This window comes from Aspergillus viridinutans, assembly GCF_018404265.1.
Source record: "Aspergillus viridinutans IFM 47045 DNA, scaffold_1, whole genome shotgun sequence".
In the NCBI taxonomy this organism is placed as follows: domain Eukaryota; kingdom Fungi; phylum Ascomycota; class Eurotiomycetes; order Eurotiales; family Aspergillaceae; genus Aspergillus; species Aspergillus viridinutans.
This window is the reverse complement of record NW_025091217.1, coordinates 687324-711396: the sequence shown is the minus strand read 5'-3', so window position 1 is coordinate 711396 and position 24073 is coordinate 687324. Positions and strand designations below refer to the sequence as shown.

Here is a 24073-nt window from a genome sequence, read left to right as displayed (position 1 = left end):
AATTCTTAAATGGAGGCTGAATATAATATAGGCTGAAGCCTTTTCGCTTAGGGCATGTTAACCTAAGAGTATGTTTATTTTGAGTTATATTCACTTCAGGGCCTGTTAACCTCTAGTTATGTCTGCTTTAAGTTGTGTACACTTCAGCTCTTAGTAACTTTAGGTTATATAAATAATATTAGCTTTAGTCCTGTCCACTTGAGGGCCTGCTCACTTAGAAGCCTGCTGGCCCTGTTCACAGGTTGGTGATCTCACCTATTAATTACTATTCTACTGCTTACTTTTAGATATAGACACCATGTTAGAGGGTGCTAATAGTCCACTTATACTATGCTACAGTCTTATAGTATTAATCATTAGCTATAGATTGCTGCGTAATAAAGATATCTGATAGAAAGGATCATCTCCTGATACCTCTGCTTTCCTCATAGTCGTATCTTGTAGTACGCATAATATGTCATCGGTTTATTGCAAGGTATTCTCATGCTTTTCCTCTTCGCCTTCTATAGGCACAGCTTTGATTTGAAAGGGCTGCGGCTCTCGGAATAAGTGGGCGCCCAGTCGGGTTTGATGGGTGTCTCGGGCGTACTCGTTCGACCCGTGCCTGGAGAAGACAGGAGTTTATATAATTTCGATCTTTTGAGACGGATTGAATGTCATCACAGGTAAATCCTGTAAACGTACTTTGCCGGATGACGTGGGATGTAGATGACTTCGTACGGTAAATCCGAGTTGTAGTTGAGGATATCTTCGACGACGTCGGAGAGGTTAGGGCTGCCTGGAGCACCCTTTATTTCCCGTGGTGCCAGTTTGTTAGCTGCCATTCTTAACAAGATTAGGTGGGAATGTAGTAGATATGATGGTTTTTGAGAAATGATGGGGTAGGATGTCTATTATGTTATGCTAAGGAGGGGTAGTGAAGTCTTAATTGTGGCACAGGCATGATGCAGCTTGGCTGTGATGAGATGCATACTTCCCCCCTAATCACCACTTTTTATATAAATATAAGCCTGTTTATATATATTTATGATTTTGTACTTTCTGTTATATTTCTGGACCACCTTACTAGGAAAATCCTCTATCAGCTGCTCCACGACAATCAAGCCTTCTAATTGTATTTGGTGTGCAACCACCTGGCTGCCCACCAGTAGCCTAAAAGTTTAGGCAGTCACTATATCTAGGCACTCTAGGAGGAGCCTAGCTTAGTAGCTTGAACCCTTCACTAGAGGTACGGTCAACTGGTAAATACCAGCATGAGATCATCGAAAAAAATTATTAAAAAAGGTGCTTGTTGTGTTGTTTATTTTGGGGGGCTGAAAGTGGCTCGTGTACGGTCACAATGGAATTTCTTGACCGGAAAGATGCAAGTGATGAAGCTGGGAATGGAGAAGTGGATGAGGGTATAGAGAGAGATGAGAGACTGCAAGATATTAGGTGACTATCTTACGTGAACAGTCGCCTAGAAAAGGATGGTCTCAGAGAAGCGGACAGAGGCACCTTCGATGGATGAGTCCAATCTCTAGGAGTAGCAAGCGCGCTCACAGTCATCTCACTTGAGCAATGTGGCATTAACTTGCTAATATCAAGTGAGCTAAGGATCAGATCAAGGAATGGGCAAGATAGAAATTATGTATCCCGTAAAAAGCACAGGACAGCTACTAAGACCCCGAGGACGGTCTACATCCAACATCTACAGTCTACAGTCCCCTTAAAAGTAAGAAGAGAGGAATAGTTGAAAGGAAACTCGAGCATTCCATTCAAAACTAAAAAAGAAAAAAAAAAAAAAAGAAGAAAGTTCAAAATCAACAGATACAACAAAATCCCCCCATTTGGGCAGTGGATCAAGGAAAACATCCTCGTCACTTTTGTCTGTGAACGAGGTAAAAACCTTGAACGGGATACATCAAGATAACAAGAAACCCATATCACAAATCTGTCCTCCAGCTGTCTTTTTTTTTGTTTGATCAGCTTTTACCAGTGTTTTTCAAAGTTTCAAGACTCTCTTTCTCTTTCGTCCCCAGATAAAAAGATGCCCTCCCACTGCTGTGGTGAGAACTGTCAACTCTCATAGGAGCTAGTCCCTGTAGGCTAGTCCTGTCTCTCATCCCCTGATATAAAACTGTTCCCCCACTTCATGTGGAAAGAACATTGATAAGGCGGATTTGACCACTTGGATCAATCCTCTCTCCTCAAACAAAAAAGTGTCTCCCACTTCATGTGGATGAGACTACATCTTCCCCAAGAATCCCCTGATGGGATGTTTCAAAATGTCTCTTGATTGAGACTCAAAGTTTCCTCCGCTGGGATTTCCCTATCCCGTGGCCGGCGCCGGCCAATTTCCTTGTTCAATTTGTTCTTTGACTGATTGTTCAGTCGGTAACTGGAGGTCGAAGAGGTCCGATCGAATGTTCAGTCGCTGCATCGGAGCAGTCGATAAGGCGATGGTAGATTGAATTGAACGCAAAGGCTTGTCATGAGGTCGTTGTAGTTGTTGACGTTGTAAATTTGGAAATGGAATTGGCTTGTCGCCGCAGAATTGATTGTATCGACTCGACTGAAAGTTTCGGTTGTTGGTTTGTGGATCGGTTGGATTGTTTCGACGATTTGAACGATTAACCACCATGCTGACGCTGCTAGCCCAAAGTGACATTCGAGAAGAGAGAGAGAGTCGAAGTCGCGAACGAAGGCGACCCGGCCGACACCTATTGGGGCCCTCAATAGGGCGGCCAGCAGTCGCAAGAGCATCGTTCAAAAGGTGTGTGCAGGTGAAACCTTTTCGTTGTTCTTTGTTTTTGTGATTTTGATGTTTTGGGTCTTCTTGTAGGTTTCGTTTTTCCCGGTCAGAACAGTTATGCGTTTTTTGTTGTTGTTCTCCCGTCAGGCATCACAAGCAGTCAAGCAATGGTGGGTGGGACGTGGCATTGCCAATGCCACCGTCCCGAGGTATGTCAGGTTCGCGGGGGGTTTGGCGTGCCAGTGCTCAGAATGGACAATTTGCTGGGCTATCCTGGCGCCCCCCGGAAGTAAAAAAAAAGACAATTTAGAAGTAGAAGGGGGCACCAACCACCTGGAGGCCGGTGGTGGTGCTCCCCTGAGCCTCGTCGTTCACAGCAAGGTTCAACATGGCTGTGGCCTGAGAAATAGTCAGCAACTGCTGTCAAGTAAAGTACGGAGGAAATTGAACTCACAATCCAGTTCATTGCCAAAGCCCCCCGAGCGAGATGCTCGGCCCTCTATAAAAAGGTGAGTATGCCGATCATAAACCTCGATTTGGTGCTAGGACAGAAACTTACCGTTTCGGGGAGGGGAGGGGCGTCTGTCATGACCACGTCTCTATCTTCTTCAGCCGGGGCCGTGATGGGTGCAACAAATGCGTCCCTCATCACAACGTCACCATCCCGGGTGCGTGTGAAAGCAGCACGAAGCTGCTGTGCACGACGCTGGTTGTTGTTGTTGTTGTTGTTGTTGCCCGGGTGTCTAGGCGCCTATTGTTTTGTCAGCGTGATAGTCATAAGAAGTCGAACAGCAAACAACGTACCGCATTTTGCCGAGGCTGTCTGTTGTTGGGCGAATTGCCCTGCCGTCTGGGATTGTTCCCACGCTTGTGAGTGTTCGCCCCATTCGGATTAGGAGTATTAGGAGAACGACGAGGCTGCTGGTTGGGTCTCTGACCGCCAGCGTTTCCTCCTCGCCGTCTGTTCCCACGAGGGGACTAGAGGAAGTCAGCTTTGTGCCTCAAATGACAGGGCAAAAAAGGAAGTGATAGTTACATTTTGGTTGCGATTCACGCGACCCTAGAAGCCAGTTAGCAACGAGTACATATCACACCAGAGAGACAAACACGTACATGTCCATTGCGGTTGGTGTTACCGCCAAATTGTCCAGTTCCGTTCGGTTGGTGGCCATTGGAAGCAGAAGCTTGAAGAAACCGGGCCATGTCCCCGCCGAAAGTATTAAATCCGTTGGTGTAGGAAGCCATTGGGTTTTTGGTCTTCCACGGAAAAAAGAGTTATAAAAGGAGAACAGTTTCAAGAGAGTGAAGGTGACGCGGAATTTTTTTGGCGTATACCACTGCTACCGGCTCTGGTCGGTTGTGCCTACTCTCCAGAACGGATCCCTTTATTTCCTTCGCGAGTGAAAAAAGGTTAAAAAAAAAGTTGCGAAACGATTTAAAAGCAGATTTGTTTTGGCTCTTTTTTTTTTGGAGTCCAAAAGTTTGAAAATTCAAAAACGATTTGAAAAGCAACGCTCCGATTTCAGCCCCTATTGAGAGACAACGTATAGCCAGTGGGTGCGTGAGGTGAAGGTCTGCGGTGTGGAAATGTAATAAAGAGCTCTTGTGGTGTTCTTTGGTTTCTTCGAGTTGGAATCTGGAATAGTCACTTGATACCTGATGGTAGCAAGTAACTGAGCACACAGTTTGGGACTGAAGAAGAAAAGAAATCAGAGAGAGTCGCGGGGCAAATCGACGGGCCTCTTATAGACGAGGGGACCTCGAAGAGAAGATGTAATACCTCGTCGAGACCGTGGTTCTCTCTAGCAGTAAATGCGTCAGAAAGACGGTTGACATGAAGGCAGCCATGCCTGCCAGAGATGAGAGCGCTCGAGATCATTCTTTTCCTCAGGTTTCGTGGGCGAGAAGGTGTGTTGTCACCTTGATTCTCCCGAGATTGTATGGGGTACCACATTTCCTGTTCCTGAAATTTCCGGGGAAATAAGCTTATCAGCGACGGATCTACCTAAAAATAGCATGTCAACTTGCATTTCCGCAGGGAATGCTCCAATCATATTCGAGGATTCACACTCACACGCTTGGAGAATTTTTCCTCAGGGCTCTCGTTCCACTATTCTACATCTTTAATGATTGGTTGAAGCTTGAGGATTATATTCTGTACATCATACTTAGATAATGTCTTTCCTTCAAAAGGAAGGAAAACAACATACCATCTGTGGGCCATCCAATTGAACTCGTGGAATCAACTCGAAGAGTTTACCTCTGTTTTTCCGTTCCTGACTTTGATGGTTTTTCTGCGCGCCGATCTCATCGGGGAGACAGAGCATAGAAGATCCGCATCGTCCAATAGAGCCCATAGAAACGAGTCGAGTTGAGCGAGCTTTTACCAATCTGCTTGTTCCTGACTATGTTTTCGTCTTCTTTACACTGTTCAAGGCAGCGAGAGAAAAGAAGAACAAGAAGGAAGAGGCGAGCATACCAGATCTATACCGTCCAATAGAACTCCTAGGAACATGCTCAACAAGCTTTTCTCCGTCTTTTCGTTCCATTCTTTGAGAAAAGGTCTCTGGCTTAAAATAGAACGAAAAGACAAAAGACCAAGTCGGGATTGTCCAATCGAACTCGCAGACCAGCTCAGGAAGCTTTTCGCTGTCTTTTTCTCACTTCTGACGTCGATGTCTTTTCGTCCAAAATCTCCGGGTCGCGCTTTCTCCCTCCAAATTTGCCACCTGATGTCTGCGAGGGAGAATTGGGGGTCGCAGCGCTCCCCTCCTCTCCTGCACCACTAGTTTTGACCTTCTTCTTCCTAGGCCTCGCGACACCGCCAGGCGACGAGGCAGAAGCCCTCCCGTTCGACGCAAGACTATCCCGTTTCCTCTTCTCGGGCTTAGCATCTCTCTTCTTGCGTCGCTCCTCCTTGATTTTCAATCGCCGCTGGACTTCCTCTGAAATATCCTCCGTCTCTAATGCCACAGGCATCACATCTGCGACTTCCTGCTCGGCGCCGGGAATAGCTAGATCCAGCCGCTTGCGCTTCGAAGACCGAGAAATTGCCGCGTACGCCCGGCCCTCCTGCGCCTGCATCAGCTGGACCTCTGCCTGCATGACGTCGACATCCTCATCCACGTCCTCGTCCGCTATCGCCCGCTTGTGCTTTTTCCCTCCTCTTTCTCTTTCTTTTGAGCCATTACTTCGCGACGAGTCGCTGATGCTGTGACCATTACCACTGCCCACTGCCTCAGGCACACCTGCAGAGGAATTTTTCGCTTCGTCCTCGTCAATTCCCTTCTGTCTCCCTAGATTTCGGTCGAAATCGGGACCAAACTTACTATTCATCTGAATGACCCATCAGAATTAAAGAGAAATTATCATACAACGGGCTAAGAATGACTCACGAGCTGTTTCTTGATTATCCTGAATTGCATCACTAACTTATTCGTCTTTTCGGCCATCGAGGAAATCAGTCGGAAGGACTCCCCATCGCCCGCGACTTGGCTCTTCACACCATTCAGCATCTCCAGATGAGACAACAGGACGGACTCATGCCGATTGCAAATCTTTGTTTTCCAGTTGCGTCAGTAATTGGCCCGTTACGGTGTATTATCTATCCGGCTAGCATGCAGTCATCCACCCACCTCCGACCATGAGAATAGCTTGCGCTGCGCATCAAAATGTTTTGCTTGAGGACTGCCATTTGTTTCATCGTTAACATCTTCAACAAATGGATTTAACGGGTGCTGGGGATTGCTTGATGGCATTATGCGTAGTCCTTCAATTTTGACCCTGCGTTGAATTAAAGCCCGCAAATCCTTCGATGATCGACGGAGCTGTCAATATAACAACCAGGGTCCCGCGCCAAGACTCCGCTACTGTCCGCCACTCACATTAGCGCTCATTTAGTGTCAAATGTGGAGTCGTCTGGCGAACTATTTTTGCATGCAGACTTTCAGAGTATCTATTGTCTACCTACACTTCTTATCACTGCTCCATTGATCTTTAACTCACCAATGTATATGGATCATAGAACTCATATATAGTTTCCATTTTCAAGCTCCCGACATGTGTGCTGTACTATAGTGATATCCTGACATCCTCCTGACCGCGTGAATCTTACATAACCGGATGCAAGTCTCATGTTCGCCAATACGCCATTTCAAAACATCAATCATGCTCGGACGCAGCCCAATAGTCATACAGACGGTCATTCTCAGCATCCAAATCCCAGCCAACTACCATGCGCCAGGGTCAAAATCGAACCGAGAAAGTTCTTTCTCCGCATCTTCGACATCCTTCTTTGCCTTCATTCGCATGTAGAAGATCGGACAGTCTCGAGAGGAGCAAATTACCTCGCAGTGCAAGCTACCCTGACAACGTTGGCATTGAGTCCAGAGCCGTCCGAATCGGACCTCGAGGTCCGATACTTTGGTCAATGTCTTTGTGTAAAGCTCGCCAATTCTAGGGCGGCAAAGTGCGCAAACAGCGCCAGCCATTTCTTCTTTCCCTGAAAGAGGCTTCTTGCAACCCATACAGGTTTGGGTTTTCTTCGCAAACTTCATCAGACCTCCCAAGGTAGGCGCCGCGACCGAAATGGACCGAGTGTGTTCACCAGTCAAGAGTTGATTGGCCTTCTTCTCACCAAGAATGGGTTCGAAAATACGACCCAGAGGGTTCGCCAGTTGGTTGTCAAGGTAATATTTTGTGTCGATCGGAATGTTGTTCTCCAGAACGTATATAGGATCTTCAGACTTCTCGTAATTCTTCGAGCCTCCAGCGCCCTTGACAATGACATATGCCACACGATCACCGAGAGTTGGCGCAGAGCCTGCGTCACGCTTTCGCATCCGCTCCGCAAGCTCAACGTGTGCCTGCTTGGCTGTGTAGTCTGCTTTGGAGAGCGCTTTGGTAATCACAAGCTTTGACATATCAATCTTGTTCTGCAGAAGATCTGAGATGGTTTCCTTGACGTAACTGCGAAGCAAGTCAGCGAAGAGCACAACATTACTGGGCAAGCCACCACTTACTCCTGAGCGCCATCGATGTCTCTGTCAATCAAAATCTTGTGCAGCACCGTCTCGATGACATTCTGAACCAACAGGCAGTTATCTCTACGGACGGTTTCAATACCCTTTGTATCCATCTTATCGAACTTGTTTGGGTTGGTCCAGTACAGCCCGGCGTATCTCTTCTTATTGATTAGAAGATAGGGGAAGTAAACCTTCTCAAACTCGAGTTTAATGGGTTTGAGAAACTTGGAAGAGACATAATCTGCTGCCTCCTGTCCGAGTTTCATGGCCTCTTCCAGTTCAGTCACGCCAAATTTGACCATCACCGAGTCGGTATCACCGTAAATGACCTTTGCATCATGGGAGTAACCATTAGCGATAGTGTATCTGGCTTCTACCTCCTGCTTGGTCTTTTCAATCATTTGACGTCCGTAACTGGTGGTACTACTCGCAATAGCAAGACAGGGCAACTTTCCGACTGTGGCACCAGTGAGACCGTACACACTGTTGGCGCTGATCTTCAGAGCAAGCTGTCTTCCGTTCAACACTGCTTTCTTGAAGGGGTCCGTTTCAACGGCCAGCTCTTTTTTCGCCCGTTTCCGAGCAGCGAGCAATTCTTCCAGAATTTGCGATAGGAGACCTTTGCGCACTTTTGTTGTGCAGAACATGTCGCCGTTCGGAGTCACAATGTAGTCTTCATCTTTCTTCAGCTTCAGTTTCTCAACGCTGTTCTTGTTTAGTAGAGTCGTGTAGCATAGGTTATGTGCTTGGATGATCGAGGGATATAGAGATGCGAAATCGAGAGTCGCAATCGGAACACCGTAGTACCCGCGACTTGGTTCAATAACGGTAGCACCTTCGTAGTCTTGTTCGTCTGTCGACTTCATATTCGGGATGACAAGCTGTTGCTCAAGGGCTTTGCGAAACAGTTGACTCAGGAACTTGACTTGCTGGCCGCGAGAGAGGAGAAAGTTGAATGGTACACCCGTGACTCTCGCCATCTCAGTGTAATTAACCAAGCACATCAGTTTGTCCATCAGTCGTTGTGGCAAGTACGCATCCTTCAAACAATACACGGCTAATCGCCGCCTCGAATCAGGGGTTCCATTGAACAATTCCGTGATCATCGTATGGTGGACATCCTCTTTCTGTTCCTTAAGGAACTCGTAAGAAACAGAGTTCAGAGTGTAACTTCGCAGTTGATAGTCTCTTTGGACCAACTGGAGAAGGTCGAGCTGAATCCTTCCGTTGGTGTTTGTTGCCTTCGTGTCTCGATTACCCATCTGCTTGCTGGAAAAGTTTGTCGACGTTGCCTGCGACGCCATGCCCTTGAGACGGGTCCAATATGGGAATCCAGTACATTTGAGATGCTTTGCCCGGTCCAAGAGATATGGAAAATCGAAGTTGGCGATGTTATATCCGATGATCACATCGGGATCGACCTTCTCAAGGAAGTCGCGCCAAGCCATCAGCATTTTCTCCTCTTTGTCGAATTCCAAAATCTGCGTGTTCACAATCAAACTACACGTATCCAGAACGAAAACATTCCGAATGAATGGTTTCGATTCTCCGTAGCGGGTGACAACGTTTGCTATCTGAATGACAGGGTCATGATTCGGCTCTGGAAAGATGCCTTTGCGTCCGGCGCACTCGATATCGAAGGACAGGATGCGAAGAGGCGCCATTTTAGCCCATTCACCATTGGGCGGGTGAGAGATCAGGTCACGATAATCGATTACGGCTTCAATCTGACAGTTTGACAATTTCTCCCGAGGGCTGAGCAGGCGGTATTTCCCCGCCTTTGCCTCAACCCATGACATACCAGCAATGTCCGTGTCAATCATGAACCTCAGAAGATACTGGATATTGTCGAAGGTGAGAATACCGGCATCAGCGTTACTCCACAAGCCTTTGTAATTCAAGCCTTGCGGATTGTTCTCCAGCGCACTTCGGACCTTACTGATGAACTTCGGTTCCGTGACTGTAATCTTCAGATAATAACTCTTCTGGTTTCCTTGAAATCCATAGATGTTCTCTCTCATTGTTATTTGAACCGACTGAATGACTGGCTGAAACTGTCCTAGTTTGCTCTCGAGAAAGGCACGATAGGGATCGCAATCTTCCTTGGTGAAGTTCACCGGCGCTGCGATATAGAGGTAGTGCTGAAATCCGGTGACGTGCAGCAAAACTGATTGCCCGGCCTGCGTCAAAACCATTAGCAAATCAAGCAGAGTAGCTCTAAGGGAACAAATCTACCTCCGTAACACCGAAAAGTCTGACAGCTGTCTTTCCGCCGGTAATTGTTCCCTCTTCTGCATCAATCTGCTGGAAGCAGATATTATCTCTGGTCTCGTCGAAGTCACTCAAAGGTGGCCGCTCCCATTGCTGGTCCTTTTCCGAGTTGCTGTCTTTCAGACCGTTGATGTCCTGGGTCAACTTTTCCAGAACTTCCTCTTCGAATTGGCTCTTCTGGGGCTGACTTGAGCCGAAAGATTTCCGCAGGCCATTCTGCGATAATGATTTAACTGTGGCGGAGGGTTGTGCATCGAGCTTTCGTTTCTTTACTGTGCCGGGGGTGTTCAGTACGCTGCGAGGATTATTCGTTGCATCACCCAGAACCCGCTTCTGGGGCATCGCGACGGCTTCAGGCATAATAACGGATCATAGACAAAGTCTCGTAATTCTGCTGATGGGGAGAAGGACCGTCAAGACGGGGGAGAAACAGAGGTCGAAATGTTTTAGAGAGTCACATACGGAGCAGATGGAGATGTTATCAGCAGGCAATGCGCTCCGATTCGGGAAGTCGTGTCTTGGTCGCGCCTCGAACGTGACGCTCTTTACGCGTGTGTTGAATCACGTGATCTGACGTCGCGCCTCCTCCTTCCTTCACACAAACCGACATGACTTTCATTTGCTTGCATTGCTAGAAACAAAGTAAAAGAAGTCGGGCTTTATCAAAGATGATCTCCAAACAACACAACTATGGAATATTATTGGTTTTCCTGGACATTATCGTGAAGAACCGGTTCAGCTTGCCTGCTTAAATGTCAGGTCGGATAGCCAATTTGGTTCTCTGATTGCATATAGCATATCTAGGGAATCTAGGTACATCGTGATCTATGAAAGTTCGACGATTTGAATTCAACATGCAGCCTCTGTCGCGAAATACTCTTTACCACGATCACTTGGTCTCATGAGTCGTATAGATGTGGTTGTACGCTGCCAGCGACTCCTGCTTCAAAGCTTCCATCTCCTTACCCTGGAACCGGTTCGGGTCCAGCGCTTTCTTCAGCGACTCGTCAACTTCTTCCCCCTGAATCATCTTGGTCAAGAATTTAGCTGACCCAGCCGCATGAGTGACCCACACTGCAGCCGCCACATAAAGACCTTTAATTGACGAGATCGTGCCGACCAAAGGCAGATTGTCCGGAGTCATGGAGAAAAGACCATTGAATTTCTCCTTGGTGGTCAAATTCGTCTCGGCAGGGATCAAACTGCGGGCCCGCTCCAGTGATGCGTCGAATGCATCGACCCAGTCGCCAACCGCCGTCTCATTGGGCTTGTGGTAGAGCGGCTTGTGATCATAAGAACCAAGTCCATAGGCCGTGCCATGATCACGGGCATACACATAGAATTCAGGCCATCGAACAAACGGTGACTTGCGCGGTTTTGGCTCGCGCTGTTCGCCATACATGTATGGATGCGCAACAGGAATAACCGGAATCGGCACACCAAAGTTACAAAGATTCTCTGACCAGATACCAGTGGCGATAACCACCTTTTCTGCTTTGACCAGTCCAGATGTAGTCAGGACACCGTTTGCACAGCCATTTTCCTGAATAATCTCCTTGACATCTGTTTCCAGGAAATGAACGCTGTTTTCGCGCGCCTGGTCTTGAAAAAATGAAGTGATCCTCGCACAATTTGCGGCCCCGTCGCTTGCGAAGTGCAACGCAGTCAAGATATCGCTCTTGACAAGATCAGGAGCCAGTTTAGTTGCCTGCTCAGGAGACAGCAGTTCGGCAGGCAGGCCAACCTTCTTCGCCATGTCGTATCTGACCTTCAATTTTTGGACGCCTTCGGGAGTGGTAGCGACTTCAAGCCCTCCAATGTTCTCGAAGGCACCAGGAATCTTCCTGTATTCACTGACAGTGTCCATTGCTAGGCGTGTAAGAGCCTCCGATTCGTTGTATTGACCAATGAATCCAGGCGCACACCCAGTTGAACCTTTCAACTGAGAGAAGGAACGATCAATGAGGACAACTTCTTTCCCATTCTCCAATGATTCTGATAGAAAGTAAGCCAGGGCTGACCCAACGATACCACCGCCGGCAATAGCTATTTTGAATGATGCGTCCGAGGAATCCATCCTTGCTCAGGGTATCTTCAAGACCTAAGGGATAAATGAAACTTTCTGTGACATCTAGTCCACGGGCTCTCTACGGGGAGTCTGCCTCATTTATGTTCATTCATGGTGCGGTTCGACGAAGTAGCGTCATGAATACGAGCTGTACATAGAACGGCTTCGATGCCAACAACGGAGAGTACCCACAAATATGCGTGTTTCCGACGACAGTAGCGAGAGTCAGTCGAGTATGAGTAGATACTGATAGCCGCTTCGATAAGTCGACTTGATAAAATGTGCCATCAGGAATGGCCTGATTATACACTCCGTAGTCTGTTTTGGATCAGAGGCATTGTGAATGGCATTGAGGTGGCCTGACGGCCTGAGGCAGAAAGTGCGTCATCCTATTTGACTTGAAAGTCCGAAGTTCGGCCAAGAATGAGAACGCGTCTTTTTCGATGTCGACGGCTCGAATTTCTGTGAAGCGATGCATACTTTTTAGCGAGTTAATGTCATCCAATGCTAGATCGATACATCAGATGCCTAGAGGAAGGTTTGACTCCCTAATGTCGTATTCACACGCCCTTTCTCCGACAACCCGCCCTTTCTCTGACATCTGGCTTTAGAATCTGATGGAAGCCTGTGAGAATTGACAGCCTGGTCAAAAGTCATCCCGAAAGAGGAGAAGATTTACCACATAATTTACAAAGTGAAACCGGGACCATAGCTTCGGAAAAGCCCATTGAATGACCTGAAACTGAACTTTCTCACTCCGTCGACCAATTGGTGCTGGGTAAACATTCCTAGCAAGTCTATTACAGCGAGTCATTAATCATACACGATATACATTCGTGCCTACACTCACAATCCAGTTCTCTGCTACATTGCTACGCTCTCTATTGGCTCGCTGCTACATGGGGCAGGCCATCTGTGCTGGCATGGCTCCCTTGTGGCTGTGAAATCACCCCCTCGACATTGCGGCTCATTGTGTCCCTCAAAATGTCTATGTTCAGGCCAGCTTCGGAAATCTCGTCCTCCTCGGAGTCTCAATCCAGCTCCGATGAAAGCGACCATGGATTGCATTCAACGACCACCTCCAGGAAGCCCCGGGTTAAGTCTCATTCCGGGAACGGTGCAGAGACCGCATCCCTCGATAGGGAGCCTGGCACTGAAAGCATCTCCGAAGCATCAATGGATGTCCTTGATGTTGAAGCTCAAGGTCATACAGCGTGGGTGACCTCCGCCTTGCTCGAGTTCTACTGCCTCAGCAAAGCAACAGACATCCTCAATGCCAGGGAAGGCTCTCAGATGCGATACACTCGCGACTCTCCAGAAGTACAGCATCTGGCCAAAAAGATGTATTCCCATCAATCACAGCTGCTATCGACACATGGAATGTTACCTGGAGGCATTGAGAGTGATGAATGGGGAGAAAGAAGACAGAAGTATCGCGAAACGCTTGATGGAATTGGCCTGCAGGCCCTCAAAGGGCTAAACTTAGACGGTATCCCTAAGCAGATGCCGTCTCTTGGCACAACAAAAGACGTCGTTTTGGCTTCTAAAGCCTCAAACCGGATGCAAGTTCATGTAGAGACGGATTTTGCAAGACCTTCGCAGATGAGGCGTCAATACAGCGGACTGTTGGGGTTCAGAGAGCAAGGTGCCGCAAGAGACGACACGCACGCGCCGGACCATCAGCCGTTTGCCCTCTTGGGTAGTTCGCCTGTGGGCTTCCCGCTATTCAGGCCGAATCCGCCACCACCGACTCCAGCTATATCTCGTTATGCGACGGAATTTTCAGAAGTGAGAGTCCTCGGCCGTGGATCATTCGGCGAAGTCTATCATGTGAAAAATCATATTGACGGGCAGAACTACGCGATTAAGAAGATTCCACTCAGTCAGAGGCGGCTTCAGCAGTTGCAAGGCGGCAATCAAAACCAACTTGAAAGTATCATGAAAGAGATACGAACGCTTGCTCGACTCGAGCATACGAATGTTGTCCGATACTATGGTGCATGGGTGGAACAGGCTCATATGTCTGACCTTCTTCACTCAAGGAATATGGGTGCAACGGAGTTCCAGCACGAGGAGAGCCACAGCGTGTGTCTGAGTCAAGAATCGACCGGCGAGCAAAGTTTTGGAGTGGTATTTGAACATTCGGAAGTTTCTGCAGTTGAGGGTCGCTCAATTTCTACGTCTGCTGAATCCGAAGCCGATGCTCCTCATCGTTCGCGACGTCGCTACAGTCATGCTACGTCGTCGTCGCGCCCCTCAAAGAATAGCCTGGCACGGAGTCTCGAAGACGATGAAGAGGTCGAGTCGATCCCTCGCGATTTCAATTTTGCGTCTCATGGTCAGCTGTCGACTTTTGGAGGCACCGATGATGATATCTTCACCGACGGGCTCAGTTACGATGCGTCCAAGCTGCAGCTCCAACGAAGGCGTCAAAATGGGTCTCAGCTTCCTGCTGTGATTCTCCACATTCAAATGTCTCTGCATCCTATTTCCCTGAACGCTTATCTTAGTCCTCACTCTTTGGGTCTCGCAGAACATAACCATACACCCACACGGCGTCACTGCTTCCATTTGATACCCTCGCTGAGGTTAATGCTACGTATAATCTCCGGTGTCGAATATCTCCATGCCAAAGGCATAATCCATCGTGATCTGAAACCGGCAAATATCTTCCTCTCACCGTCTGATAATGGCAAACTCGATGGGTGTCCTCCCTGCATGGCGAATTACGGGTCTACACCTGATTACTGTCACCCCAGAATAGGAGACTTTGGTCTTGTCGCAGATGTATCGCATCTGAACGACTGTCCTACCCCCTCCTTTGAGGAGGGTCCAAAGCTCGGGCGTGTCGTTGGAACGGAGTTCTATCGCCCACCCTTGAGTCCTAATGGAGAGAAGCACTCTAACGGCATGTTCCGAACCGGAAATCATCAGTTCAGTTACATTGTGGACGAAACGCTTGATGTTTACGCTCTTGGAGTTATACTTTTTGAGCTTCTTTATCGTCTGAACACTAAGATGGAACGCCAAATGGTTCTGACCGACCTGACAAAAGGCACAAATCGTCAGTCACCGGCCAGAACTTGCATTAGAAACACTGTATTCCCAGCAGACTTTGCACAGAAACTGGACATGGGATCAGTCATGCTAGAGGATGGTGTGTCTGTGGCCGACTCGTTGATGAGGTGTATCAGCGGCATGTTAGAGCCCAATCCTCATCGACGCTTGCGCTGTGCGGATATTAAGAGAGCTCTAGAAAATATTCTGGATGCTGCTGTCGTGCAAGATCTTTCCAGTTGTTGATGCTATTGAGCAACTTTGGTTGAAATTATTATATCAGCACTATGCTCGAGCGTACAGCCGCCTCGATGTAAGCGGGAACACAATAAAGGTGAACATATTAAGATTATAACCCTGTATTATAACCCTGTATAACATATAGATACTCATCTTTGAGTCCTTCTGGGGAATCGGGACTCATGCTACCACTCCTCTCTTCTTATCTTTGAATAGATCTCGAGGCAATGATAAACAATGAAAACTGAAGACATATTATTCAAATTAAGTCTAATCAGGAGAAACATACGCTATTCTTTAGTGCTTAGGCGCGTTTCGGGCCTCGGTTTCATGGGATTTATTTATCAGTGCATCACAGTGAGGTTCACAGGCCATCTTCCCCGCATAATACGCGGATCCCCACACTTCCCCTGGCAAGTATGTAGCATTATATCTACATAAATGTATCAAAATAAAGGTCCATCACCTCTTAATTGAATTGGAGTCAATATCACTCCGCCTATCTCTCTTTCCCCATAGGCCTATATCCCAACTGTCGGAAAAATGCCTCGTACAGATCGCCCCCCGACAGCTCCCTACAGCGAACCCCTTCTTCCCCAGCTAGACATCAAAAACCCCTACTACACAGACCTCCACCACGAACTCCGCGCCTACGTCCGCAATTACGTAGAGACATCCATCGCCCCTCATGCCCAAGAATGGGAAACAGCGGGCCAAGTCCCCGAGGAAGTCCGGCGCCGCCACTGCGAGCTGGGGTTCGGAATCGTCCATCCTCTGACCTCCGAAGAAGACGTGGCAGGTATATCATTACCTGGTAACATCCCCCGTGAAAAATGGGATACGTGGTGCAGCCTCATTGTGACGGATGAGTTTACTCGGGTCGGATTTGTGGGTGTTATATGGGGTCTGGGTGGTGGAAATAGTATCGGGTGTCCGCCTATCGCGAGGTTCGGGACAACGGAGCAGAGACGGAGGTGGTTGCCTAAGGTTGCGAGGGGGGATATCAGATTTTGCTTGGGGATTACGGAGCCTGATGGTATGAGATTTGAGTCCTTTTCATTCGAGGGGGGATCGTTCGGCTGACGGGCTACTAGCTGGTTCGGATGTTGCGAATATCCAGGCGACTGCAAGATTAAATGGTGATCATTACATTGTCAATGGGGCGAAGAAATGGATCACGAATGGTATCTGGGCTGATTATTGCACTGCTGCTGTGAGGACAGGCGGGCGGGGGAGAGGCGGCATCAGTCTGCTTGTGATTCCTTTGACTGCTCCTGGGGTGACTCGCCGGCGGATGCACAACTCAGGCGTCAATGCCAGCGGTATGGCCTGCTTGCTTGGATACTACCATAAATGATACATGGCAGCTGATCAGTCAATTAGGATCGACGTTCATTGAATTCGACGATGTTCGGGTCCCGGTTGATAATTTAATCGGAAAAGAAAACAAAGGCTTCCCGCTCATTATGTCAAGTGAGTACGTCCCCAGGAAAGATATCCAGGTACTGACGTTGTCAAGACTTCAACCCCGAGCGTCTTACCCTTGCATGCGCCGCTTTGCGGTTGGCTCGTGTTTGCGCAGAAGATGCCTTCCACTACGCAGTGCAGCGAGAGACCTTCGGCGCGCCTCTGATTCAAAGACAGGCAATACAAGCCAAGATCTTCAAGTTCGGCCTCATGATCGAGCCCGCGTATGCATTTATGGAGCAGCTCGTTAACATCATCGAGCTCACCAAAGATCGATTCGCTGACGATGTGAAGATCGGTGGAATGACGGCTTTGCTTAAGGTGATGTCCACCAGAGCTCTTGAGAAGAGTTTTCGTGAAGCGCAGCAGATCCTGGGAGGTGCTGGGTATAATAAGTCCGGAAAGGGGGCACGAATTGAGCAGATTTCCCGTGACGTGCGAGTTCACGTAGTTGGTGGTGGTAGCGAGGAGATTATGATGGGCCTTGCTTTACAGGAGGAGACCAAGGCGCTTAAGACGAGGAGGCAGGCTATTGAGAAAAGGTCGAAGCTCTAGGATGCGTTGCAATGTTATCTCGTTGCTCGCTGCAGATAATCTGTTTGCTCTACCAGACGTTCAAAACTCACTACAGCTCGAAGATTTAACTAGCCACAAAAGCCATATCCAAATGCTGGCAGTGTCCATGTGTCAGCTATATCAAAACGTCCTTGACCAAGCTCAACACTAAGAAGTGAAATCGTCCCCCAAGAAAGAAGTCTGAGAGAAATGCAAGTCCTGAGCAGGAGCGAAAGGGTTCAAACTAACTCCCAAGGATTGATCGATTGACGCTTCTCCTCCAGCTGTTGCACTCGCCTATGAAGTATGTTAAGGTGCGCAACAATGTCTTTGATCGCCTGCTTAAGTAAAGGCAAGTCGTTGATAGTTTCTGGTCCGAGAGGAAACGGAACAACCCTGCCATCGAGACGTGACCTTGGAGCAGGGGTCTGACTGTCAGATTCTTTTACATGTTCCTGAACATTCGTCTGAATGTCCTCCTGGATAGGGGCGGCTTGTCCTTCGTTCTTCTGCACTTCCTCCGCTACGCTGCTATTGGTGGTATCTGTCAAGGAATCTTTGGAAATGAACGATGAATCTATGGATTCATCATCTTTGTGTGCTCCTGGCGTTCCAATTGTTAGCAAAGAGAAGCACGGTCAGGATGAAGCTTAGGATTTCGACTCACGTAGGTCACAGTTGTGTCTCCTGCTGAACCGACAATTTGCACATGCTCCGGCAAGCTTCGAGTTATCATCTGGGTGTGGTTCAACGACACACATTCTCCACGTGCCTTTATTGTCTTTGCAGAAGCTGCACGGATCAGCCGCCTCAGTGCCGCGGGTTTGGATCAATGCAGCCGTCAACGCCGTGCTGTCTCTCAGTGGTTTGCGTATAGGCTGGCCGTCTCCGTCTATCTGCCAGTCCAAAATGCGAATGGCAGGCAGTTTCTGATATCTCTTCTGCGTCTCGTTTGGGTTATCTGCCGCAATGGGCAGGTCTGACGCGTCTACTCCCGTAATGAGCTCGTCCCTTTCTGGAAATGTCATGTCAGTCTCTTCAGAACGACCTGACGAAAGAAACACAAACACATACCGTCATGAGCGCCCAACGATACTTCACCTTTGCCACGGCGATGAGGTCGGTATGGTCCTTCTTCCTCGCTTTCTGATTCTGGGCGCGGTCGTTTAGGTGTAGCTATTCCGAACATACGAAAGATTTTGGGAGCTGTGGGACTTAGGAGGTCGTGGTACTCTTCTTGCTTTGTTATTTTCCTCATCTTGTACCACAGTCTGAAAGCTAGCAAGAATATGAAGTACAGTGAGCTATTGAAAGGTAATGAAGAAACGTCATGACAGTGAGCATTAGCTTGTATACAAAGCAATGTTGCCGCGGCGTCAGAGTGAGAATGACCAAAATAAACGCACAACCACATCCGTGATGTGAAATATACTTAAACGTGGAACGCAGGAACATCCTGTTCTCTTCATAATCATGTCTCTGCAAGAGCTATGCTAATCGATTCATCTGTCCTATGGCCTATCTGCTCCTTGGTCCGAGGAAAGTTTGCCCTCTCTGATGAACGCTTCATTTACGGAAGAAAGTAGAACTGATTACACATGCAGTTGGAATTATCTCTTTATTTTGCATCTTGCTACTCACAAGAGAAATATTCCACAAGACCCTCCATCAGCTAACAGCACACTTAAGACACCTTAGTCTCTCTATGTACAAATTAGCAGCTTCAGCAGCAAAGTAGGGGACTAAGGGAGGATCACAAGAAACGCAAGAGCCTGGGTTGCCGTCTTGCAATACCATATGCCTTTCAGCACTTGAGCATTCAGTCAGGGTTGAGTGTCTCTATAGCTTTGTGTATATAAAGTCAAAGGTCGAGGCGTTGTCGCATAGTTTAATCTTGCACAGCCACTTTCGACACTCCATTGGCCTCATATCACTGAGATATGCTTCTATATGTAAATATCCAGCAAAAGAAGTTTCACACTGTATAATAAGTGCTAGTATATTCACTAAGGTGTGGCTGATGGTTGATTGATACCCCAGAAGTAACTATATGATGGCCATTACGTCATGCGGGGGAAGGCTCTGTACTGTAATGGAGCTGTATTGTATGGTAAGTTTGCCCCTACCTTACTGTGTTGGAAATCGCGGAACTGTATAAGATTACTTAATCACTAGTAATTTGCCTACTAATGAGAAAGTTCAGAAGGTATAATTCTTTCTAATCTATTGTCTGACTAGCTAGATTTTATACCGCCAGATTCAGGGATCCAGATAGGGGTAAATGACTGATTTTTGGCCATTAAGGGAACATAATCTATCTAATTAAAATCAGGAAGGTCCATACTATAGGCCTAATTAGGTAAGCAGTAATCTATATTAAAATACCCCCCTAGCTCATTAGATATAGTAAGCTAAATTAATTTAATCACCTAATTAGGAAGGCAGAGTAATTATAGGCTATAAGTAAGGCTTAAGTAAGCTATTAGGGTAAGATTAAGATTAAGGCTCCTAGTTAATTAAAATATCTAATTAGTTAACTAGGCTAACCATCTTATAAAATTCTTAATACTTATTATAGGGAAGCAGCTTAGTGAGGCTATTAGTAGATATATAGGCTATTTTAATCTAATTAACTAATATCTAGCTATTCTAGACCTCCTAATAAAGCTAGTATTAGTATATATTAATATATTATAGCTTTATTTAGATAACAGGCTCTTAATTATAAAGAAGCCCTACTATTTACTTATTATTATATAAGATAGATATCTTATGCTTAGGGTTAAATCTAATATTAAGAAATAGTTATTTCTACTAGAATATATTCTTTACAGCCTTAGATATTATAAGTAATTTAGCTTTAATAGTAGATATAGTAATAGTATATTACTTCCTAGCCTACTAATTAACTATAGTACTAAATAGCTTAATAAAATATCCTATACTACTCTTTTAGTCTAAATAATTAGCAAATATAGCATTACTTATAATAAGAAAAAGGCTTACTATAAGGCTTCTACTATATTCTAGGGTGTAATTAGTAGTAATAGTAAGATATAGAATTACCTAGTTAATAGTATTAAAGTACTCTAGGCCTAGATTAGTAAGATATCTTACTAATTTAGATACTATCTTTACTATATCTAATTATATAATAATAGCTAGATAGATAGTAGATCTAACTTTAGACTAATAATAGTATATCTCTGCCATAGAAGCAGTTCTATTATAGGGGTATAAGGTCTTTCTATCTAATAGGGTTAATAGCTTCCATCTAGTTGCTTCTAGATAATATCTAGTAATAATCTTATTAATATAAGCTTATTAGTTAAGTTAGAGCTTTTACTTAAATCTATCTCTTATAATCTTAATATTTAAAAAGGTTCCTCCCTTACCTAAATTATAGAATTTATATTTAGCTTATATTTATCAGATTAAATCATTAGCATATTAATGATGTTTAGGCTAGTAGAGAATTAAGATATTATTAATAAATATTATAATTACTACCTTATCATTAGTATAGAGGCATATGTTAGTATTAATTTATTTTAAACCTAATTTCTTAAGGGTTTATATTAATTCTTACTACTAAAGACATGGTAACCTATATAGGCTATAAAGAGCTCTTTATAACTAGTAAATATAACTAGATTCTAAGAATCTATCTACTATCCAGGTGTATACTTCCTTATCAATCTTACTATTAATAAATATATTAAGGGCATTAATTTACCTAATATCTAGATTAAATATAGTAGTGGGATATTCGTAGTCATTAAGGATGTGGGGTCTTTAAAGAGTGTAAGGGTAAGGGATAGGCTAGTAGCCACCCTATATATACCTTATTAACTTTAAGGGATTCCAGTCTTCTTTTATATTTTAACCTAAGCTAAGAAGGAATGTAAGGTCTAACTAACTATATAAATAATAATAATAATTACTAGATATCTTTATATATCTAATAGACTTCCCTAAAGTTATATATATACTATTTAATATCACATCCTCCCCTGCTTAGATTAAACTTCATCTATAGAGTTCTTAGTTAGCCATCTTTTTATAGGAAATTTGTCAGCACCTAGCAAAGCAACTATATAGATATAACTATTACTAAGATATATTAATTTCTAGATCTAGTATTAGATATCATTATTTCTTTATTAATAATTTATAAAATTAACTAAATTATTCTTTATACTATTATTCTAAAATTACTATAGTAGTGGCTGAGTGTATTCTTTATTTAAGATATAAGAGGTATAATTAGATTACCTTACTTAGTAATATTAATAAGTAAGTTACCTAAGTAGTTAGTAATCCTAGAGTACTATATAAAGAATTATAATAAATATTATTATTTATATATATATATAAATAATTAAATTAATAAAGGTAGAATTAGCTAATAAGTATAAATAAATAAGTAAGTATTTACTACTAATATATATAGCCTAGGTATAAATACCCTTAACTTTTCTTACTTAATATATAAGATATTTTATAACTAAGTCTTAATATTAGATCCCCTAGCTTAGCTTTTATTTATTTAGATTAATAGACTTTTATAGTCTCTCCTCTTTATAAAGTATATTTACCTTCTATAGCTCCTTAGTTATTATACTTCTATTCCTAATTTAAAGATACTTATTCCTAATTATTATAGTACTATTAAGTAGGTAATAAAGAAGTACTTTTTCCTATTAATAAAGTAAGATAAATCCTATATTACCCTTTTAGATATAGTATATAATATTAAATAGTCTTATAGTAAGAGTAGTAAACTATTAACTAAGCTAATTATTAACCTATCTTAGTAATTAGTTATTATTCTCTATTAGTAAGATATTACTATAGGTCCTAGCTATAAGTAATATATAGACTTTAGTATATTTCTTAAATATATTATATCTCCTAAGTATAATTTAAATAGTATAACTTAGATATTATTTTAGGGTGCTTATACTAATTACTTATAATATAGAAAAGAATTAAACTATAAATTCTATCTAGGTTATAGTTGTCACGGGCTAGAAGCCTTATAAATCTATGACCTAGATTTAGATAGTAAGAAATCACTGAAAGGTTCTAGCTAGGGCCATGACAGCTGAACATAAAAAGGAGTATATAAATGGTGGGTGAGATTATATAATAAGATTAATTACTATATTAATTACTATAAGAGTTATATAACTACTAGTATTCCTACTAGATAGGAGTTTATTAATACCTAAGGTAGATCATAAGTACCTAGTAGGCTTAAGTATTTAGCAGGCCCTGCTTACTATACTATCCCCCCCTCTAAATTAAGGCTGGTATACCTCTCATATAGTAAGTACTACTATATTAGTAAGGTTTATAGCTAGCTCCTAAGTAGGCTGCTTATAGCCTACCTACTTAATAAGGTACTCTATTTAATAGCCTTATCTAATATATTTCTTATACTTCTATAAGATCTCCTTAATAGTATATTCTACTTCACCATTAACTAGGACTGCTGGCAGCTGGTAATCACTATTTAACTAGCTTGGGAATGGATTGCTGGTAGTAGGATGTAGTAGACTAATATAGAATATATTATATATACTAGATGGTATATCTAATTAGTAAGTATATAACCTAATAGCTTTAAGTACTATAAACTTTATATACTATATATTAAGCTTCCTACTTAGGTGATCTATTTAAATATTCTATAAGTCTAATTATACTTTTAATTTAATAGTATATTATAGGGCCACTAGGCAGGAGTGGTTTAAATACTCTTCTTAGTACTACTAGGCTATAGCTAATTCTAACTATACTATATTAGTAGCTTCTCTTATTTTTATTATAATTACTTTAGCCTTAGCCTTTAGTAAATAGATTATATAGGTAGTAGCTACCTTATAGTCTAGCTCCTTAATCTCTAATAATTTAATATTATATTTATAATCTAGAAAGAATAGGCTAACTCCTATACTTACTACATCCTAGCTATTAATTACTAGTTAGGCTATTAGTAGTAATAACTTCTAATTAGTCTATATATAGTTATAGAAGTTCCTAAGGTAGGCCTCTAATATTATATTTATTTATTTAATCTACCTATCTATTTATAGGTGGAAGGCTATTAAGAGATATTATTAGATATCTAGTTATTTATAAAAGTACTTCTAGAACTAGCTAATAAACTATAGACTATAGTCTAAAGTAATTACACTAGGAATATTATAATATCTAATAAATTAATTAATTAGTAGCTATACTACTATCTTAGAGTCTATCTATTTATAGGGTACTAAGATTATACCCTTTCTAAGTCTATTACCTATTACCATTATGTCTTTACACCTGTTAGAAGTTAGTAGTTTAGTAATAAAGTTAATAGTAATCTCTTATTACTTATAATCTAGAATTAGTAAGGGTTTTAACAGCCCCTAATACTACTTATACTATATATAATTAGTGCTATACTTATTATAGTTCTTTATAAATTATTAAATATCTGCAGAGAGCTCCAGCTAGTAGAAGTTCTAAGTAATTATTATATATAGTATATTCTTCCTAGGGTGGCCTATTAACACTAAGTTATAGATCTCTTKCAGAATCCTTATTTATAGGGGTTCAGAATTAGGGACCTATTTTTAGCCTTAGTATAGTAGGTAATTATCTAGT

General features: G+C 43.8%; 8 protein-coding genes across 8 annotated transcripts; 2 read left to right on the top strand and 6 right to left on the bottom strand.

The window, feature by feature from the left end:
• Window positions 1–465: 465 nt before the first annotated feature.
• Window positions 466–824, bottom strand: Aspvir_000159 (uncharacterized protein; the record flags this gene model as incomplete). The annotated part of the gene is made up of 2 exons (XM_043265302.1): window positions 466–604; window positions 685–824. The coding sequence occupies 2 exons, from the start codon at window positions 822–824 to the stop codon at window positions 466–468; spliced, it is 279 nt and encodes a 92-aa protein (XP_043121237.1).
• A 2216-nt stretch (window positions 825–3040) lies between these two features.
• Window positions 3041–3979, bottom strand: Aspvir_000158 (uncharacterized protein; the record flags this gene model as incomplete). The annotated part of the gene is made up of 5 exons (XM_043265301.1): window positions 3041–3133; window positions 3294–3485; window positions 3539–3712; window positions 3771–3794; window positions 3848–3979. 5 exons carry the CDS (start codon window positions 3977–3979, stop codon window positions 3041–3043), a joined length of 615 nt encoding a protein of 204 aa, XP_043121236.1.
• A 1389-nt stretch (window positions 3980–5368) lies between these two features.
• Window positions 5369–6492, bottom strand: Aspvir_000157 (uncharacterized protein; the record flags this gene model as incomplete). The annotated part of the gene is made up of 3 exons (XM_043265300.1): window positions 5369–6070; window positions 6130–6291; window positions 6370–6492. The coding sequence occupies 3 exons, from the start codon at window positions 6490–6492 to the stop codon at window positions 5369–5371; spliced, it is 987 nt and encodes a 328-aa protein (XP_043121235.1).
• Window positions 6493–6963: 471 nt separating this feature from the next.
• Aspvir_000156 (DNA-directed DNA polymerase delta POL3) lies at window positions 6964–10389 on the bottom strand (the record flags this gene model as incomplete). The annotated part of the gene is made up of 3 exons (XM_043265299.1): window positions 6964–7702; window positions 7756–9938; window positions 9994–10389. 3 exons carry the CDS (start codon window positions 10387–10389, stop codon window positions 6964–6966), a joined length of 3318 nt encoding a protein of 1105 aa, XP_043121234.1.
• Window positions 10390–10918: 529 nt separating this feature from the next.
• On the bottom strand, window positions 10919–12106 carry Aspvir_000155 (NAD(P)/FAD-dependent oxidoreductase; the record flags this gene model as incomplete). The annotated part of the gene is made up of 1 exon (XM_043265298.1): window positions 10919–12106. One exon carries the CDS (start codon window positions 12104–12106, stop codon window positions 10919–10921), a length of 1188 nt encoding a protein of 395 aa, XP_043121233.1.
• A 975-nt stretch (window positions 12107–13081) lies between these two features.
• Window positions 13082–15400, top strand: Aspvir_000154 (putative protein kinase; the record flags this gene model as incomplete). The annotated part of the gene is made up of 1 exon (XM_043265297.1): window positions 13082–15400. One exon carries the CDS (start codon window positions 13082–13084, stop codon window positions 15398–15400), a length of 2319 nt encoding a protein of 772 aa, XP_043121232.1.
• Window positions 15401–15937: 537 nt separating this feature from the next.
• Aspvir_000153 (acyl-CoA dehydrogenase family protein) lies at window positions 15938–17416 on the top strand (the record flags this gene model as incomplete). Its single annotated transcript, XM_043265296.1, has 4 exons — window positions 15938–16430; window positions 16489–16716; window positions 16778–16867; window positions 16914–17416. The coding sequence occupies 4 exons, from the start codon at window positions 15938–15940 to the stop codon at window positions 17414–17416; spliced, it is 1314 nt and encodes a 437-aa protein (XP_043121231.1).
• A 239-nt stretch (window positions 17417–17655) lies between these two features.
• On the bottom strand, window positions 17656–18674 carry Aspvir_000152 (DUF3716 domain-containing protein; the record flags this gene model as incomplete). Its single annotated transcript, XM_043265295.1, has 3 exons — window positions 17656–18020; window positions 18084–18431; window positions 18491–18674. The coding sequence occupies 3 exons, from the start codon at window positions 18672–18674 to the stop codon at window positions 17656–17658; spliced, it is 897 nt and encodes a 298-aa protein (XP_043121230.1).
• Window positions 18675–24073: the final 5399 nt, after the last annotated feature.